The sequence below is a fragment of the Neolamprologus multifasciatus genome, chromosome 9 (assembly GCF_963576455.1).
Source record: "Neolamprologus multifasciatus chromosome 9, fNeoMul1.2, whole genome shotgun sequence".
NCBI classification, from domain to species: domain Eukaryota; kingdom Metazoa; phylum Chordata; class Actinopteri; order Cichliformes; family Cichlidae; genus Neolamprologus; species Neolamprologus multifasciatus.
In genome coordinates this window covers 33277162-33298018 of record NC_140447.1, presented here as the reverse complement: position 1 = coordinate 33298018, position 20857 = coordinate 33277162, and the positions used below count along the sequence as shown (strand labels likewise).

At 44.2% G+C, this 20857-nt stretch overlaps 1 protein-coding gene across 1 annotated transcript; it reads right to left on the bottom strand.

Moving 5' to 3' along the window:
• Window positions 1–1727: 1727 nt before the first annotated feature.
• Window positions 1728–20252, bottom strand: LOC146511980 (NACHT, LRR and PYD domains-containing protein 3-like). Its single transcript, XM_085173623.1, has 8 exons — window positions 18772–20252; window positions 18360–18644; window positions 14787–16671; window positions 13496–13683; window positions 9379–9577; window positions 7369–7536; window positions 6569–6736; window positions 1728–5589 (listed from the first exon to the last, which is right to left on the bottom strand). The coding sequence occupies exons 1-8, from the start codon at window positions 18869–18871 to the stop codon at window positions 5364–5366; spliced, it is 3219 nt and encodes a 1072-aa protein (XP_085029749.1). The 5' UTR covers window positions 18872–20252; the 3' UTR covers window positions 1728–5363.
• Between the last annotated feature and the right edge of the window lie 605 nt (window positions 20253–20857).

Genomic DNA, 20857 nt, shown 5'->3' with positions numbered 1-20857 from the left:
ATGGTTCCAAATAGGTAGATATCTTCAGCGTCCTCGATCGACAGTCCCGCCAGGCACACGACCCTCCATTTCTGCCACCCGTCCATCGTGTATCCGGCAGGGAAAGTCCCTGCAGGGCACTCGGGCTCTCCCGAGCCAGACTTCACATTGAGAAAAGGGTGTCAATAGCATTCAGAGACCAGTTGATCAAATCCATAATTCTCTTTAGGTTTTAGAAACAGACTGTGAGAGAGTGTTCCAGGGAAAGTAATACAAAAAAACACGACACTAGACAAGAACATAAGCAGGGAACATAAGGGAGAGGAGAAAAAGTGTGTCCGCCTCCTCCGAGAGCCAAAGCATGTGGACCCCATCAGAGACGATGTTATGGCTTTCCACAGGGGTTCCCTGTTTCCACAGGTACACTCGTGACCTCAGATTTAAAAGATCACAACTTGATTCATGTTAAATTTAAGAATAATGTTTATTTACATTTTTATTCTGAACTTTTCTTCTGCTTCACTAGTTCATTGTTTGGGGCTGGAGCTGTGGTGAGAGACAGGGTCCATGCTAGGACACATCACTATAACAAGGCTCTAAACACAAGCTGCTGCCGTTTCAACCTCTGGATCACCAGGACACAGCTCATCTTCTCTCAGTCAGCCAGTCTATGGATACCCCCACCTGCAAGAGAAGAAAGAAGAGCAGAGGAGATAAATGAGTGTTTCCAGAGACTCTTCATCAGCTGTCAGTCAGTCCCATCAAGCTCTTGGTGGCGCTGTCATTTGGTGTTCGCTTCAGATACGCCGAAGTACTCACTCACTGTGTCTCTACTGTTTCGCTTGCTTAGTTTAGCTCGTAGCCAACTCGCTAGCAGCATGGCCTATTCACCTGTCCCTTCACCTGTCCTCCTCCACAAGGAGGTGGAACAGCTGTAATTTTTAAAAAGCTGTTAAAAAGCTCTTTAAGCTGTTAGAATTCTTTTGAGATGATCATGATAAAAATTGCAAGTGATCAGTCCATGGACAGTATCTTAATTTGTCCACCTGGGTCTGCTGCATCTTTTCTGGCAGACTTGCAAGAATTTTTTTAACTTCCACTAATAAACTGGGAAAGGTTATCATTGTTAGAGACTTCAACATTCATGCAGAGGACTCATCAAATAGTACCACTAAGGGGTTCCTGAGCATCATGGACTCTTTTAATTTTGTTCAGCATGTATCAGGCCCTCCTCACACTGCTGGGCACACTCTGGACTTGGTCTTCACTTATGGCATTTCCCTCGACCACTTGAATTTAAATGACGTTGCTTTTAGCAACCATAAGTCAGTCTCTTTTAATGTGTCTCTTCCCCAAAGTTTTATTAGGTGCAGGCGCTTTATTGATGGCTCTGTTATAGCTAAATTTTCTTCCCTTTTTGATCCTAAGACTTCTTTTGACAATGCTGAGCACCATACTAACTCTTTTAATGAACACTGTCTTGCCATTCTCAATCAGGTTGCTCCTTTTAAAACTAGGCATTGCTCTATTAGTTCCCGCACACCCTGGTTAAATAATCAGTCTCGTGGTCTTCGACGCTCCTGACGAAAAGTAGAGCATCTCTGGAAGTCCACCGGCCTGGTTGTCTATCGTGAGCACTTCATAGATCTTCTTCACTTATATAACGAATCCATGAAATAGGCTAGATCCTCTTATTTCAATAATCTTATAAATCGTCATAAGAATAACTCAAGAATTCTGTTTGATGAGATGAGATGAGATGAGACAGCCTTTATTTGTCAGTTTTAGGTCTTTTGCCCACAACCGAGATGACAGACCTTGCCGACCGTACATACAATACACAAACATCACATTGGGGAGACAGGTCAGGCTAGGTAGCGAGGAAAAAAAACATCAAAATGTGAAACACAAAAGGATAATACAGGAATGCACAGATATCAACACACCATAGCACAATAAACACAGACAGCAACATGGGAAAGAGTTCCAGTGTGTACATCTGATCTGGGACCGCTGCAATCTTTCGACTGCGCCTCCAACTGACCCGATGTCCACATCAGAGGGGAGGTAAGCGTTGGAGGTGGCGTTGGATCCGGGGTAGGAAGGGTGATGCGTCGGTGAGTGCTTATCAGTATCAGTATATGTATGTGTGTGTGTGTCCATAGTTCAGCTGAGACAGTGTCCTTCACCCTGCCAGGCTAAGTAAACAGTCTTCCAGCCAACCCAGGTGGCTTTGTAGGGAAGAACAGACTCAACACAGTCGTTATCAGGGAGTTTTTGTTCAGCTCCAGCCTTGAGCCCACAGCTGGTGCCGAAGGGGTAGCCGGATTATGATGGTAATTTTTCTTTTGCAAACAACTCATGAGAATTTCAAGCTGTTTTTAACACTCCGACACTGGTCTCTCAATCTCCCGTTAATAGCTGCGAGTTTCTCCGTGATGTTATTAGCCGTCGATTCTGTGGTCTTGTCACTCTTTTGCTCACATAGCAGATTCTGAGACCTCACAACCGCAGCCAACTGATCCGAGATGTAATCCAGCTTCCGCCCAGAGATGTTGTTCTGAGTTGATTCTTTCCTGATGTAATCCAACATATATATGCTCAAAGGTGTTATTCTGAGCATTCACTGCAGTCGTAAGCGCCTCCAAGCTCTTAACCATTGTGCCTTCAGTGAGCCCTTCCTGAGAAGTCGCACCTGTCGTTCCAATCCCAGCGGGCAGCCTTGTGGGGGTTTGAACAGCCGGTTTCTGCTGTCTTAATTCTCCGATAAGCCAGGGCCAAGCCAGCTCCGATCAGCAAGAACCCTGTTATCATGGTTCCGAATAGGTCCATATCTTCAGCGTCCTCGATCGACAATCTCGCCAGGCACACGACCCTCCATTTCTGCCACCCGTCCATCGTGTAGCCGACAGGGAAAGTCCCTCCAGGGCACTCGGGTTCTCCTGAGCCCAGACTTCTTGTTAAAGGGTGTCAACAGCATTCAGAGACCAGTTGATCAAATCCATAATTCTCTTTTAGGTTTTAGACACAGACTGTGAGAGGGTGTTCCAGGGAAAGTAATACAAAAAAGACACGAGACTAGACAAGGACATAAGAACTAGCAGGCAAGATAAGGGAGAGGAGAAAAAGTGCATCCGCTTCCTCTGAGAGCCAAAGAAAGAAAAAAATGTTGATGATACCATCAACAGTATTGTTTCTCCTCCAACTCGGCATGCTGTGTTACTTTCTGATGAAGATTGTAATACTTTTCTCCATCACTTTGTAAATAAGGTGACGGACCTGAGATCCAAAATCTCCTCAAGTGCCTCCCCTTATGAAGATGCCCCTTGGTGTTTTGGGTCATTTAATTCCTTTTCTCCAATCACACTTAATGACTTAATTACAGTGATAGGTAAAATTAAATCCTCATCATGCTCTTTAGATATATTACCTCCCTCTGTCCTGTCTGGGACTCTCACCAGCATTGGTCCCACATTGCTATCCATCATCAACAGTTCACTGAGGCAAGGCTGTGTTCCATCTTATTTTAAACATGCTGAGGTAACTCCTCTATTGAAAAAACAGAATCTAGATCCTACCTCTACTAGTAATTACCGGCCTATTTCAAAATTGCCATTTTTAAGCAAATTACTGGAAAAAATTGTAGAAAGTCAGTTCAGGTCCTTACTATGCAGATTACAGATTGCTGACCCTTTTCAGTCTGGCTTTCAAAAGCAGCACTCCACTGAGACCACTCTCTTAAGGGTCTATAATGATTTATTAATAACTCGTTCTAGCAAGCATGCTCACATTTTATATTCTTTACATTGGGTCCCAATAGATTTTAGAATTCGTTTTAAAATTCTTGTTTTAACATACAGAGCACTAAATGGCCAGGCCCCAGATTATTTATCCAAGCTTCTTATAAAATACACTGCTGCTCGTTGTCTTTGCTCACAGGCTCAGAGTTTGTTGGTTGTTCCCCGTACACGACTGAAGACGAAAGGGGACAGAGCCTTTCAGTCTGTGGCACCAAGGCTTTGGAACAGTCTACCACCACAATTTCGTGTGGTTGACTCTGTGGAATCCTTTAAAAAGCAGTTAAAAACTTTATTATTTAAACAGGCCTTCTGTTAATCAACACTTTTGAATTATTTTGAATTTACATTGTTTATATTATCTATTTTATTACTTAATGTTTTCTTTATTTTAACCTCAGCGCTTTGTGAATGCCTGTCTACAAAAAGTGCTTTATAAATAAACCTTACTTAGATGGCCCCGCCCCTCCCTGGGCCTGGTTCTGCCGGAGGTTTCTTCATGTTAAAAGGGAGTTTTTCCTTCCCACTGTGGCCAAAGTGCTTGCTCATAGGGGGTCATATGATTGTTGGGTTTTTCTCTGTATCTATTATTGTAGGATCTACTGTACAATATAAAGCGCCTTGAGACGACTGTTGTTGTGATTTGGCGCTATATAAATAAAATTGAATAGAAAATTGAATTGTTTGATCAACATGGAGGCTGTCACTGAACATTACTGACAGAAGGACACAGACATAAACATGATTCGTAGACTTCAGCAGAGCTTCTGCCCACATAGCAAAATTGGTATGGCCCAGATCTGGCCCACGCAATGTGCTTACACATGGCTCACATACCGCAAAGAATGACGTCCCTTTGGTGGCCCAGATCTGGTTTGCCAAAGGTGGCCCAGATATAGGCCAGCACAAGGCCAGTTGCAGATACACTGGTGGTCCTGTGCTGACATGACAAAACTCTGTTCAGAAAGTGAATGGACTGATTCTTATATAGCGCTTTTCTACTCTCCCGGATTACTTACTAGCCACAGCCACCCAGTGGTAAACATGCGTAAACCCTTACTAGGTTTTGGATAAAGTGTACACTCACAAACCTGTCAAGACTGCATTTGAAATGTTGGCTACCATAGCAGTATAGTATTGCAACATGGCATTTGGGTTTTCTAACTAAAATAGGAAAATAGGAACATAAATACTGCCATCATTGCCAGACCTGGCCCACATCTGGTTGACATACACCCTGCCATGACATCAGTCAGTCAGAAGTGCCAGCTTGACACCAAATCCGGGCCAGTTGTGTCTGCTATGTGGGTGGTCTGTATGACGACCACATGGTTACTAAATGTAAGGATGGTTCTCTGTAATAAGAGCCAGTGATTTGCAGTCTTGTCACTTGTTGTCACAGTCTTAAGTCATACTGTGACAACGTTAAAACTGATCAGCTGTTAAGGCATGAAATGAGAGAACAAACAGTATGAGATTAGATTTGATGCTCTTACAGTTTGATGAATGATTACTTTTTATAAGGCTTCAGTGAGAAGCCTCCAACTTTACAAGAAACACTGGATCTTTGTTTCATACTGACTGTGTTTAGAACAATACTGCTGACAGCACCACCCACTCACTCCAACAGTTTACGTACTCCAGAGTTTCCAGTCTGTAGTCTAGACTCTCCTGAAGATCAACCAGCTCAGACAGATCTGGATTCTGCAGGTCATTGTAGCACAGGTCCAGCTCTCTCAGATGGGAAGGGTTGGACTTCAGAGCTGCAGCCAGATAATTACAGCTGATCTTTGACAAACCACAGCTCAACAATCTGTATAAAGAATGAAAGATGTAAGTTTATTTAACAAACTTCAAACAACAGCTTCATACAGTCTTCAGGAAACTTCAATAAAGTTATAGAAAATACTTTTTTCCCCCAATTCCCAATTCCTGTTCCATTTTAAAAATATAAATGGATGCTTTTAAAAAACCCTAAAAATGTAAATTAAAACCAAACAATGTTGAAACAATGGATTATATTCATGCTATTAAAAACAAGCTAAACTACTGGTATGCTACCATTTAACAGAGGAGTCATCCCTACAACACAAAACCAAATTACTGTGCAGTAGGAAACACTTACAGAGAAGACCATCTGTCTTTATGTTTTCAGCAGAGAGTGAGAAACAAAGTGGGCTCAAACTTCCATGTGAGGACTAAATTTATAACTCATGCAATGTCTCGCAGATAAGAACATGAAGAAATGAGGGGCATTTTAATTTTTGCAAAAACACAATAGTATAATAATAATAATTAATGTGACCCCACAATGCCTCTGACAGGGTTGGCTGTCTATTTTTTAAACTATCAAATTATGAACAGGAGTGATGGGGTCTACAGTAAATAAGACCTCATGACTCCTGTTCACACACAAAGTGAAAAAATGTGGTGACCCTTAAATTCATAATTTTATATATAAAAATATTACAGTGACTCAGATGTTAATGGATACAAAGAAAAGAAAATCAAATCAAATCAAATCAAATCAAATCAAATCAAATCAAATCAAATCATGAGGAGAAACTGAAGGTGAAAATCAACTGTATAGATTTTTCTTCTTTGTTGAAGGTCTGAAATGTGAACATTGTTCTGCTACAGTCATTGGACTAAACCAGAGAGGAAGAAAACAGACTTTACCATGAAGATCCTCAGTGTGGATCAGTATAATATCAGCCTTATGTCTGTAGCTTAGTGTCAGTACAACTTTCACATCATATTCATCTCGGCACAACTAAAACATGGTGACTGACCTCAGAGTTTCAAGTTTACATCCTGGACTCTCCAGAAAACCACACAGCTGCTTCACTCCTGAATCCTGCAGGTTGTTGTTACTGAGGTCCAGCTCTCTCAGGTGACTGGGTTTGGACTTCAGTGCTGAGACCAAAGAGCTGATGTCTGACAAACCACAGTAATCAAATCTGAATAAAGAATAAAAGATGGAGTTTTCTTTTCAATTTTGTGCATAAAATAATTTCACAACTTCATCAGAGATAAAGAAAATTCCACCCTCCTGTGTGTACTCAGTCCGTGTGTTTTCAGTCATTCCCTAGCTGTGTCCGAATTCAGGGGAAGGATGCCTCGAAGTACGTATTTTCAGGCAATGACATCACAGCGACGCGACGACTGCTGCCCAAATTCAAAGAGTACTCAAAATGTGGCGACAAATGCGTCCTACTTTTCCACGAATTTGAGGGTTAGCCGTGTCCGAATTCAAGGGAAGGATGCTTCGATTCCATATTTGGAAACAATGACGTCACAGGGACGCGACGAAGGCTGTCCAAATAATTCGGACAGCCATTGATTCAAAAGCTTAATCAATGGAAATCACAGCAGTTTTATTTCTGCTTTGAATTTGAACTGAAGACAAATATAAGGAGAAACTGGACATGTAAATCAAGTCTCAAAGTGAATTACCCAATAGAAGATTTTTTCTCTATGTAGCTTTTAAATATGTAACACAGCATTACTCTGCATCAGCTAGTTGACTGAACCAGAGAAGGAGAAAACAGAATTAGATCCAGATTCTCACAACTAGAACATGGTGACTGACCCCAAAGTTTTAAGTCCACATTGTGGATTCTCCAGAAAACCACACACCGCATTCACTCCTGAATCGTGCAGCTTGTTGCGGCTCAGGTCCAGATGTTTTAAATGGGAGGGGTTGGACTTCAGTGCTGAGACCAGACAGCTGATTTCTGACAATGTACAGTCTTCTAAACTGAAAAAGAAAAAAGGAAATGGAAACTCCAAACAGCTCAGGCCAAAATTCCTAAAGAAACTTGAACAAACAAATAAAACATTTTTTTGTTTGTGTTAAGAAAACTAGTAGTTTGGTATTTGATATCCTAATAATCTCTATACTTTCTTTTTACACATGACTGTTAAGTCAATATGTTATATATTTTGCACTGCTGATCAGACAAAAATTTTTTTTACATTGTTCAGGGGAAAAAGCCAGCCATGGGGTGAACAGAAGCCAGTAAGAACATTCTGCATTCTGCTGTTAGAAATATGAAGGTAGATACACCAGCAACCACAGCTGATTCCAGGGTCCAGAGATGACTACTGCTGGCTAACGCTAAGTGTAGATATAGTAAGACTGTAATTATAGTTATGATAACTTGTTACATCAATTGGAGGTCACTAAAATCAATATCGAATCGGTGTGTAACTTTGCCAAAACAATTTTGGACTCTGTAGTTTTCTCTGGTCCCCTCCCCAATCAGACCAGGAGTTGACATATTTAGCCGCATGTTCTCCTTAAATTGCTGGCTGTCTGAGTGGTGACCATAAAACGATGTGGGCTTCATAGATAATTGGGAAACTTTCTGGAGGAAATCTGGTATTGTTCGGAGAGACGGCATCCATCACACTTTGGATGGAGCAGCACTCATTTCTAGAAATCTGGCCAGAAATTATTCTAGAAATTATTAAACCACCCAAAATATGACTATCCAGAGTTGGGACCAGGAGGCACGCCTCTCTGCAGCTTCTCTCCCCCTGTTACACCCCAAAACCCCATCCCCTTAGAGACTGTGTCAGCTCCCAAACAGACAAAAAACTAACGAAAAACCAGCAAGAAATGACTTAAACAGAATGAAATCAAAAAGAAAAACCAATACAGTATCACCAACAGCACTAAAGAAAGAACTAAGACTATTAAACAGCATGTTTTCTCTTCTAAGTTCCTGTTAGCCAATGACTTAATATTTGGTCAACATCCTGATTTACTCTGCTTACAGAAACCTGGTTACAGTTGGTTATGTTAGTTTAAATGAATCAACACCCCCAAGTCACTCTACCTATCAAAATCTTTTAAAATATAAATGTATTTTGCCAGAAACATCAGAGTCTCAGCTAAAAAGAAGGAGGTCATACTGGACTTGTGGAATACCAAGAGATTAACTGCAGCAGTTTTTTATTGAAATTATTTTGTTTGTGCATTTTTTTAAGAAGAAAGATTTGGTGTAGGTCGTGTTTTTGTCTTTGAAAAAGGAGTGGGTGCGGGACTTCACGTGTGGAACATGGTGATTTATAGCTCAGACAGTTTTACACCTACTGATGCTCTTAATCATGACCAAACAACCGGAAAGCAGAGCTATGATTAACCTTCATGTTTACCTGAGCATTTTCATTGTCACCATCTTGTTTTTTGAAAAATGGTTGTGGTGAGAAAGGAGCAGATCTGACTGTCTAATGACTTGCCAAGCACAAGGCTGAATCTTTGAATTAACATAATTTTTTTAATGACCATTTTCTGTTGGCTGTGAGCTTAAACGAGCGACTGAGAGCTGTTTTATAAAGTCTACCTCACTTTTTTCTAGCTTCTGGTCTACATGTTGAGAAAACGCCCGTGACACAGCTAACCTAGACGAAGTCCAGACGCTTTTCATTCCAAGCTCCTTAGACTACAATGACCTGGATGACTGAGAATGTTCACAGACATACAACTTAGACACTGCACAGATCATGTTGATCTGGTCTATATTACCAGGATGTGTATGCATTTACTGACACCTCAACTTTCACATCTTATCACAACTAACACATGGTGTCTGACCTCAGATACTCCAGTGTACAATGTGGACTCTCCAGAAAACTGCACAGCTGCTTCACTCCTGAGTCCTGTAGCTCATTTCCGGTCAGGTCCAGATGTTTCAGATGGGAGGGGTTGGATTTCAGAGCTGAGCCCAAAGAGCTGATCTCGGACAAACCACAGAACTCCAATCTGAATAAAATTAAAAGATTAACTTTTGTGATTAAAATCATTCAGTGTCTCATAACGTCTCCAGAGATGAAGAAGATTCAGAAGGCGGAAGTTTTGATCATTCCAAACAGCTGAGGCCAACAGGATGGAGGTTCAAGCAGTCTTCAAGATACCTCAACATTTTTCTGATATTTGTATCTACAGTTCACGTAACATGTGGTATGCAAAAATCCAAATGAATGTATTTTTAAGACATGAAAATGTGACTCCAGACTCTTTGCCAAATCAAACTTCCATACCATACCAGTGGAGTCGCAGGATAACAACTAGCATCAGTGCTACTGACCGGTAGACTGTCGGTGAAAACTGTGATACTAACAGGAAGGCATAGGTGACAGAGGCCAAGCAAAGTAAGAGAGGAAGTAACGTGAAAGGGAAATAATGAACACAGAGACGGAAACTCCGTGAATCGCTACCTTATGGTGGTGGAGGGGTTTGTGTGTCCCAGGGATCCCAGGGGCTATGTTGTCTGGGGGCTTTTGCCCCCTGGTAGGGTCTCCCATGGCAAATAGGTCCTGGGTGAGGGACCAGACAGAGCGATTCAGAAGACCCTTATGAAGAAAACATCAAGGGAACAGTTTACCCTGCCCGGGATAGGGTTAGCGGGGCCCTGCACTGGAGCCAGGCCTGGGGAGGGTGCCCAAGGGCAAGCATCTGGTGGCTGGGCCTTAGTCCATGGGCCCATCCTCCCACAGGTCCACCACCCGCAGGAGGCGCATAGGGGTCGGGTGCATTGTGTGGCGGGCGGCGGCCAGGAGCGGAGGCCCTGGCGGACTGATCCCCGGCTGCCAAGACTGGCAATTGGGACATGTAATGTGACCTGTCTGGTGGGGAAAGAGCCTGAGTTAGTGCGTGAGGTTGAGAGGTACCGGCTAGATATAGTCGGGCTCACCTCTACGCATGGCTTGGACTCTGGAACCAGTCTATTGGAGAGGGGCAACTCAGTCTGGAGTTTTCCGTGGTGAGAGGCAGCGTGCTGGGGTGGGTATTCTAATATCGCCTTGGCTTGCTGCCGGTACGATGGGGTTTTTCCCGGTGGATGAGAGGGTTTGTTCCCTGCACCTTAGGGTCGGGGAACGGGTCCTGACTGTCATCTGCGCTTATGCGCCGAGTGGCAGTTCAGAGTACCCAGCCTTCTTAGAGTCCCTGGGTGGGGTGCTGGAAGGTGCTCCATCTGGAGACTCTGTTGTCCTGCTGGGAGACTTCAATGCTCACGTGGGTAACAACAGCGAGACCTGGAGGGGCGTGATTGGGAGGAACGGCCTCCCTGATCTGAACCCGAGTGGTGTTTTGTTATTGGACTTCTGTCCAAATCACAGTTTGGCCATAACTAACACCTTGTTCGAACATAAGAGTGTCCATAAGTGCACGTGGCACCAGGACGCTCTAGGCCGCAGGTCGATGATCGATTTTGTAATCGTATCACCAGACCTGCGACCATATGTTCTGGACATTTGGGTAAAGAGAGGGGCTGAGCTGTCAACTGATCACCACCTGGTGGTGAGTTGGATCAGGTGGCGGGGGAGGACGCTGGACAGACCCGGTGCACCTAAATGCGTAGTGAGGGTGTGGCAGAGGCCCCAGTCCGCGAGATTTTCAACACACACCTCCAGCAGAGCTTCTATGGCATTCCGAAGGAGACTGGGGACATTGAGTCCGAGTGGACCATGTTCAGCGTCTCCATTGCCGAAGCAGCTGCATTGAGCTGCGGCCCCAAGGTGGTTGGTGCCTGCCGTGGTGGTAATCATCGAACCAAATGGTGGACACCAGAGGTGAGGGGAGCCACCAGGCTGAAGAAGGAGTCCTATCGGGCTTGGTTAGCCTGTGGGACTCCGGAGGCAGCCAACAGGTATCGACAGGCCAAGTGGAATGCGGCTTGGGCAGTGGCTGAAGCAAAAACTCGGGTGTGGGAGGAGTTGGGAGAGGCCATGGAAAAAGACTTTTGGACTGCCTCGAAGAGATTCTGGCAAACCGTCAGGCGTCTCAGGAGGGGAAAGCGGTGCTCTACCTGCATTGTGTATAGTGCTGGTGGAGTGCTGCTGACTTCGACTGAGAAAATTGTCAGGCGGTGGAAGGAATACTTCAAGGACCTCCTTAATCCCACGGACACGTCTTCCGAGGAGGAAGCAGAGTCTGGGGATGAGGGGAATGACCCGCCAATTTCCGGGGGCGAGGTCACTGAGGCAGTCAAACAACTCCTTGGTGGCAGAGCCCCTGGTGTGGATGAGGTCCACCCCGAGTTCCTGAAGGCTTTGGACGTTGTAGGGCTTTCCTGATTGACACGCCTCTACAATGTTGCGTGGAGATCAGGGGCAGTACCCCTGGACTGGCAGACCGGGGTGGTGGTCCCCATCTTTAAGAAGGGGGACCGGAGGGTGTGTTCCAACTACAGGGGGATCACACTCCTCAGCCTCCCTGGGAAAGTCTATGCCAGGATGCTGGAAAGGAGAGTTCGTCCGCTAGTCAAACCTCGGTTACAGGAGGAACAATCCGGTTTTCGTCCTGGTCGCGGAACACTGGACCAGCTCTTTATCCTCTCAAGGATACTTGAGGGCGCATGGGAGTTTGCCCAACCAGTCTACATGTGTTTTGTGGACTTGGAGGGAATGAGGATCAGCACCTCCAAATCTGAGGCCATGGTTCTCAGCTGGAAAAGGGTGGAGTGCCCACTTCAGGTCGGAGATGAGTTCCTGCCCCAAGTGGAGATATTCAAGTATCTCGGGGTCTTGTTCGCGAGTGATGGGAGAAGGGAGCCGGAGAACGACAGACGGATTGGTGCGGCGGCTGCAGTGATGCGGACGCTGCACCGGTCCGTCGTGGTGAAGAGGGAGCTGAGTGTAAAAGCGAAGCTCTCAATTTACCGGTCGATCTACGTCCCTAACCTCACCCTATGGCCACGAGCTGTGGGTAGTGACCGAAAGAACGAGATCGCGGATACAAGCGGCGGAAATGAGCTTCCTCCGAAGGGTGGCTGGCCTCTCCCTTAGAGATAGGGTGAGAAGTTCAGCCATCCGGGAGGGGTTCAGAGTAGAGCCGCTGCTCCTCCACATCGAAAGGAGCCAGCTGAGGTGGATTGGACATCTGACAAGGATGCCTCCTGGGCCCTCCTGGGTTTGGTGTTCCGGGCATGTCCCACTGGGAGGAGGCCCCGGGGCAGACTCAGGACATGCTGGAGAGATTATATCTCTCGGCTGGCCTGGGAACGCCTTGGTGTTACCCCGGATGGGGTGGAGGAGGTGGCTGGGGTGAGGGAGGTCTGGGGTTCTCTGCTTAGGCTGCTGCCCCCGCGACCCGGCCCCAGATAAAGCGGATGGATGGAGACGGAAACTTGACAGTATACCAAATGACTGAGGAAAAAAAACATAAGGAACTAAATGAAAATAACAGTCTAGCTACGTCTAACTACAGAACTAGAAGCTAGAGATATTAAATAACAGTCAAAATTAAGATATAAACAAACTAGGAGCGGAGAAGATTCCAAAACCCAAAAGGTCAAAGACCTAGAACCATGGCGGTCTCACCATTCCAAATAGGTCACGGTCTGGACTTTGGCTCGTTCATTCCAGTCATCCATGCAGAAATACTTAAAGTCACCAGTCATACTACAACAAATCGATGCCTACACATACACACACATACATGTGCACAGACTAGAACACAAGCACAAAAACTGCTCTGAGATGGACACCACCAAACAAACAAACAACACGGTGGTGAATTGTGATGGCCAGGCTGAAAGTGTTGGATTCGACAAGCTCCAGATAGAGAAACATCCTGAGTGCCTTCCAATCGCATCACTAACTAACTCCACAGATAGTAACCAAATATATTACTGAACACAAGGTTGAAACTGATTTTAAATGTAAAAAAAACCAAAAAAAACCTACCTTGTAGTCTAATAGTAACTAACAGCTGCAGGCTGTCCTCAGAGCCTCCAGTTTACAGTTTGGACTCTTCAGTCCAGCACACAAAAGTTTCAGTCCTGAGCCATCCAGGATGTTTCCACTCAGGTCCAGCTGAATCAGACTGGAGGTGTTGGATTTCAGAGCTGAGGTCACACATTGAAAGTGAGACTCTGACAGTCCACACCACCTTAACCTGTGATGACACAAACATTACAACAAAATAACCCAGCTGGACACTTCCTGTTGGACATTGTGCTCTGGACATCAGTGCTTCAGCCTATCTGACTGACATGAAACAGGAATCCTCAGTCTGTCGGTTTGCTCTAACCCCACGTCTGACTCCACAGACTCCTGAGGCCATCTCCATCAGAAAAACATTTTAACTGTGACTCAGGATATTTGACTGAGTTCAGCTCAGTGAACAGTTTGTGAACTTTTGGTTCTTTCTTTAATTTTATTGATGTTCTTTCTTGTGGTCCTGATGTTCTCGTCTTTGCCCCCCTCTGTCTTCTCTGTGATACCTTCAGTGTTCCCCTCTCACTCTTATCATGTTTCTGTTGAGCTTCACATCTCCCTGTTTATTTCTTTTCCTGTTTTACTTTGATAATCACTTTTCTCACGTGTCTTGTTTTGTGCTCTGTCCCTGTTTACAGTTGGACTTTGGCTCATTTTGGTCTGTTTGTGACAATTAAAAAAAACCTCATTTTCCTCAGTTTTTTCTTTTAGTCCTGCGTTTGGTCATCTCCACACCTCATCCAAACCAACCTCTGTCTGTGGAACGTCTGTGGAACATTTAGTGTCACAAATGAAATGAAGGACTCGACAGTCAGACCTGACCATAATTCACTATTAAAAGAATTCAATATTTAGAGATAAGGACAGATGATTGTGTGAACTTCAACATTGTCTTCTACCTTCTGAAAAACTTGTGAACACAAACCAATTCAACCAGGCTTTGTAATAAAATAAGAGGAGGACTGATTTAGAAACTGTTTTTCTATGACACAATTCAGGACCTGGGGTTGGCCTTTACACTCTAAAGCTTGTTAACAGCTTGACTTGTACTGCGTGTAACCGGGTCATAAATGACATATTGTTATAATTACACAAAATGTGTTCTAAACCCCAAACTGTTATTGGTACACTGACTTTTAGGACCTCCAAGCTTTGGAAGTCCTTGGAGGCCTTGGATTTACTTGGAAGTCTTTCTTTTTTCTTTTTTTTTTCTTTTTACCTTTCGTTGTCAGACACAACGCAGGAACACACATGTGCATAGAGACAGAGATCTGCACTTACCGAGCCTTTCTGCAGTTCCTCACAGCTGGAATTAATCTGCGTTGTCCTTCCACCGATGTGTTGTACTTCTTTAGGTCCAACTCATCCAGAACCTCCTCTGACATCTGCAGCATGAAGGCCAGAGCTGAGCACTGGATCTCAGAGAGTCTCTTTGATCTGTTCTCTGATTTGAGGAACTCTTGGATCTCCTTATGTACTGAGAGGTCGTTCATCTCCATCAGACAGTGGAAGATGTTGATGCTTCTGTCAGGAGAGATTTTATCACTGTTCATCTTCTTCAGGCTCTTAATGACTCTCTGGATGGTTTCTGGACTGCTCTCTGTCTGACCCAGCAGACCTCCTAAGAGTCTCTGGTTGGACTCCAGACAGAGGCCATGAAGGAAGCGAACAAACAGGTCCAGGTGGCCATTTTTACTCTGGAGGGATTTCTCCATGACTCTCTTGAGAAACAGACACTCGGATGAAACTTCATCATCATCATCATCATCATCATCATCAACATCAGATAAAGAATCAAATAGATAATCCTTACAGTCTTTCCCCACAAAGTTCTCCAGCACCTCTGTTTTATGTTCCCAGTCTTTTCCCAGGAACTCTTCCAGCACCTCTGTCTTTCTGTTGGTGAAACAGTGGAACATGTAGACTGCAGCCAGAAACTCCTGAATGCTCAGATGGACAAAGCAGTAGACCGTTTCTGAAAACATGTCATACTCATCAGCTTTAAAGATCTGTGTGAACACTCCTGAATACACTGAGGCTGCTCTGATATCGATGCCACACTCTGTCAGGTCTGATTCATAGAAGATCAGGTTTCCTTTCTGCAGCTGATCAAAAGCCAGTTTTCCCAGAGACTCGATCATCTTCCTGCTCTCTGGACTCCAGTGTGGATCTGTGGCTTTATCACACTTGATGTTCTTTGTTTTTAGGTGAAATAGCACAAGGCGTATGTAGAGCTCTGTGAGAGTCTTAGGCAGATCTTCGCTCTCTTTGTTCTTCATGACAAACTCCAGAACTGTAGCAGTGATCCAGCAGAAGACTGGGATGTGGCACATGATGTGGAGGCTTCGTGATGTCTTGATGTGGGAGATGATGCTGCTGGCCTGCTCCTCATCTCTGAATCTCTTCCTGAAGTACTCCTCCTTCTGTGGGTCAGTGAACCCCCTGACCTCTGTCACCATGCCAACACAGTCAGGAGGGATCTGATTGGCTGCTGCAGGTCGTGTGGTTATCCAGAGGCGAGCAGAGGGAAGCAGTTTCCCTCTGATGAGGTTTATCAGCAGCACATCCACTGAGGTGGACTTTCTAGGGTCAGTCAGGATTGTAGTTTTGTTGAAGTTGAGAGGAGGTCGACACTCATCCAGACCATCTAAGATAAACACAACCTGGAAGTCTTCAAAGCTGTAGATTCCTGCTTCTTTGGTTTCAGTAAAGAAGTGATGAACAAGTCCCACCAAGCTGAACTTTTCCTCTTTCAGCAGATTCAGCTCTCTGAAAGTGAATGGAAACATGAACTGGATGTCCTGGTTGGCTTTGTCTTCAGCCCAGTCCAGAGTGAACTTCTGTGTTAGGACTGTTTTCCCAATGCCAGCCACTCCCATTGTCAGAACTGTTCTTACTGGTGCTTTTCTTCCAGGTGGGAGTTTAAAGATGTCTTCTTGTCTGATTGTTGTTTCTGTCTGTCTGTCTGGTTTCCTGGATGCTGTTTCAATCTGTCTGACCTCATGTTCATCATTGACCTCTGCAGTCTCTCCCTCTGTGATGTAGAGCTCTGTGTAGATGTCATTCAAAAGGGTTGGGTTTCCTGCTTTAGGGATCCCCTCAAACACACACTGGAACTTCTGTTTCAGGTTTGACTTGAGTTTGAGGTGACAGGCCTGAAGAGTCTCTGGATGAAACAAAAACTGTCAATAAGATCATTGCCTGTAGAGTGGTCTGCACAGTATGACGAAAAAGTTATTCAACTGCATCTATATGTGAATGTGACTTAAACCCAAGTCTACGGTTATGAAGTTATGACTTCAAGCTAAACTGATTTATTATAACTCATAAACAAATCACTGTGACACACTTATCCCTGGAGTCATTCAAACAAAACTCAGTGTAGGTTAGAAGTTCATGAACCAACAAAAACGTCAGTCAACAGTTCAAAAGCTGGAGTCCAGACAACAAAGCCAGATAACTGCATTGGTTAGAGCTGCAGTGACTTATCAAACAAAGAAATATGGTCAAACATTTTGAGTTTTTTAGTTTTAGGGTCTTTTAATGCATTTACTATTTTCTCAGCATAGAGATTACACTTTACACTTGGTAGAAGCTGTTAAATAAGGAAATCAGGATGATTCTTCCTTTACACATCAGCACAGGACAAGCGAGGACCCCAGGCCTTCCCTTTATTATTAGCAGAGACACGGGAACCAAGGCAAGGTTGGCAGTCTGGCCAACAAACAGCTCGAGTTGAACAGCCCCAAACCAGGATTGCTTATTCTTTTAAGACCTTGTCATTCACTCATACCAGATACAGCTATCATGTTAGCAATTAGAAAGAGAGACTAGTAAAAGCTGAGGAAGGGGGTCGTTCAGCAGATGTTCCCACATATGACACTGTGACGGTTTGTTTAGGTCTTCAAGGTCTGATGGAGTAAATCCTTCCTCTCGGGGTGAGTCAGGTCTCTCTCCTGACAATGAATTTTTTACCATTAACAAATTAGTTATGTCACAAACCACACAAAGTAAACTCTCTAACAATCCATCCACCATCTTCCATTTATCTGGGGCCGGGTCATGGGGGGAGCAGTCTAAGCAGAGAAGCCCAGACCTCCCTCTCCCCTCCTCCAGCTTGTCTAGGGGGAACACCAAGGCATTGAAAGAGCGATTCACAACACCTCTATGAAAAGAACATCGAGGGAACAGTTCACCCTGCTCGGGATAGGGTTACGCCCCCCCCCCCCACCAGAGCCAGTCACTGAGAGGGTGCCTGAGGGCGAGCGTCTGGTGGCCAGGCCTTAGTCCATGGGGACAGGCCCCCCCAAAAAAGGGAGATGGGCCCATCCTCCTGAGAGCTAACCACCTGCAGGAGCCACCATAGGGGTCAGGTGCAATGTGTGTTGGGCAGGGTCCAGGAGCGGAGACCCTGGCGGACTGACTCCCGATTACCAAAATTAGTGATTGGGACATGGAATTAACCCTCTAACCATCAAATGGAAATAATCCAGTTTCAGTGTCTGAAACGAGGAAACTACTGGGTAACTACTGGTTTTTCACGTTTTTCAGCTCATTCACGAGGAGGTTCATGTGTTTTCACCAACCACAAAGACACAATTTTCATATCAGTGTCTTTGCAGATAACAAACGTGGATCAATCAAAAAGCAACAAACTTTAAATGAGATACAGAAATGTCCAGAGAAATGTAGCTCTGAAGAGAAAAGAGGATTTGTAATTAAAATATTAAGTAAAGGGTTCAATATATTAACAGAAAAAAACCTTTATTTACAGTTAAACACACACACAGTTAAATCTCTCAGAATTGAAGTAAAGTGAGCAATAAAACCACCATAACAACAAACAGAGCTCACCTGGCTGCGCAGATGGCTCAAAGGACAAATGCAGCTCAGAGGAGAGAGTCGGATCTATGGTCTGAAGATGTCTGATCATTATCCTGGAGGCAGTTCCTCCTTTTTTCTTTACTGTGTCAATCAAGTCACGAGCCTTATCTGCTGTGACCGAGTTCCCCTCCACTATTGATGCTTTCTCCAGATCATTCAGGACACGGTCCGTTACCAGAGCCTCCAGGAGCTGTGTGACGATTTCTTTTGAAACCCTCCAAACAAATCTGCACCGTACCCTGCTGAGCTCATCCTCTACAGGAAAAAAGAGACATAATAAGCATGCATCCTACCTCACTCTTTGAAGGAAATGAGAGCTACGATTGGTCAGTTTGAGCTTTGTGTGTTTCTGTGTTAAAGTCCTAAAACACTGAGCTCCTACCTGCGGATGGAGCTGATAAAGCTGGCCGGTCTGGTTCAGACTCCATCTTTGATCTATGACAGAATGAGGTACAGAGTGAATCAGGATCAGCTGGTCTCATATCACTTATTGCAACACATCATAGCACCCCTGTTTCTTCTGTTTACACACTGCAGTGAAGTTATAGTACTGAGAAAACCTGCGGCTGATGTAGAATCACCAGTACTGGCTAGAAATATTTGGGTTCACCTCAACAAACAGCTCATGTTAGAAGCAGTTTCTTGGATTAAGGCTGGACTCTGTTCTACTTTGAAGTTTCTCTTGTTGAGAGGCAGCGAGCAGGGGTGGGTATACTTTTATATATACTTGTATGGCCCCAGCTCTGTGTTTGGATATTGGGTTTCTCCAGAGGATGAGGAAGTTTTTTCCCTGGACCAATTAAGGGTCCTCATTGTTGGTTTTGCTTTGTACCACAGACAATAGTTCAGAATACTCAGCCATCTTGGAGTCCCTGAAAGGTGTTTGGGAAGAACGATCTACCTGATGTGAACCCAACTGATGTTCAGGTATTTGTAATCATATCACAAGACCTGCAGCTCTACACCTTGTACACTCAGCAAGTGAAGCTTGGTTTTCACTTGCTACCTAGGGGTGAGATGGACCAGATGGTGGAGAAGGCCTGGCCCATTCAAACATACGAGTGTCCGCTGGGAGCATCTGGCAGAGGTCCCAGTCTGGAAGAGCTCCAAGCTTTAACAGCATTTTAAGGGAGTTTAGGGACACTGAATCCTGATGTACCATCTTCCAAATGTATCTAACCGGGGCCGTTTTTTAATTCTCAAGTATGCAAGTCCATTCTTCATAAGGTCACATGGGAGTCCAGGCTTCCCGAGAATGCAGCACAATCATTCTACAATTGGAGCGGCGGTGTACTGATGACATCACAGCTCCGGAGTTTTTGCTGCCGCCCCCTCTGAACTGTGATTAATATTTGGAATGGAAATTATACATGATGTAGTTAAATCTGTTTTTCTAAGTGACTTTGACAAAATTGGCTTTTCTGTATTGTCTGTTTCATAATGTCTAATAAACTTCATACAGTTAAACACAATCACTACATGACTGAAAGCTTAATCTGTCTTAATAAACATAGTACACATGTATGCCTGAAAACAAACAGGTGAGACGTTAGAACGCTTTTATTTCTATTTTAGTAAACACTCAAACCTACAGCACACAGCTGCTGGGGTTTGGAAGAGAACTGAACAAATATTTCAAATATAATGTGATCATTGTTGGAGCACTTTTCAGGATCTCCACGTATTACCATGCTGTTTTTGTTCCCAGGGAAAATGTTTCCTCGTGAATTTTTAGTGTTAGATTAAATTCAGTTAGCTGTTTAAATAAGAACAGAACATTTTACATCATTTTACATATGACAGTTATATGACAGAAATATACTGACAGCTCTCCAAGTAAAACGTCAATATTAACCCTAGAAAACCAATGGGGTCGGCTCTGACCCCATGGGTTCTCCAGGGTTAAATAAAACGGTTCATTTATGAAGCTGAACCGATTTACTCAGGAACAGAAAACAACCCAACACTGAAATAAATCAAACATCAACATTTAGAAGTTATCAAAGACACTTGTCTTGATGCACACTCAGTCATCGAGGTAAGTAAATCCCAGGTTAATTGTGTTCATCTGGACGTTTTCAGTGGGAGAAACATTTCATCATCATCCAGGTGACTTCTTCCGTCTCAGCTGACTGCAAACACTTTGTCCAGATGAACACAATCAACTTTTGGGATTAAAAGTAGAATGGGAGGCAGAGCCTTCAGTTTTCAGGCCCCTCTTCTGTGGAACCAGCTTCCAGTTTGGATTCAGGAGACAGACACTATCTCTACTTTCAAGATTAGGCTTCAAACTTTCCTTTTTGCTAAAGCATATAGTTAGGGCTGGACCAGGTGACCCTGAATCCTCCCTTAGTTATGCTGCAATAGACGTAGGCTGCCGGGGATTCCCATGATGCACTGGGTGTTTCTTCTTCACTCACTATGTATTAACAGACCTCTCTGCATTGAATCATATCTGTTATTAATCT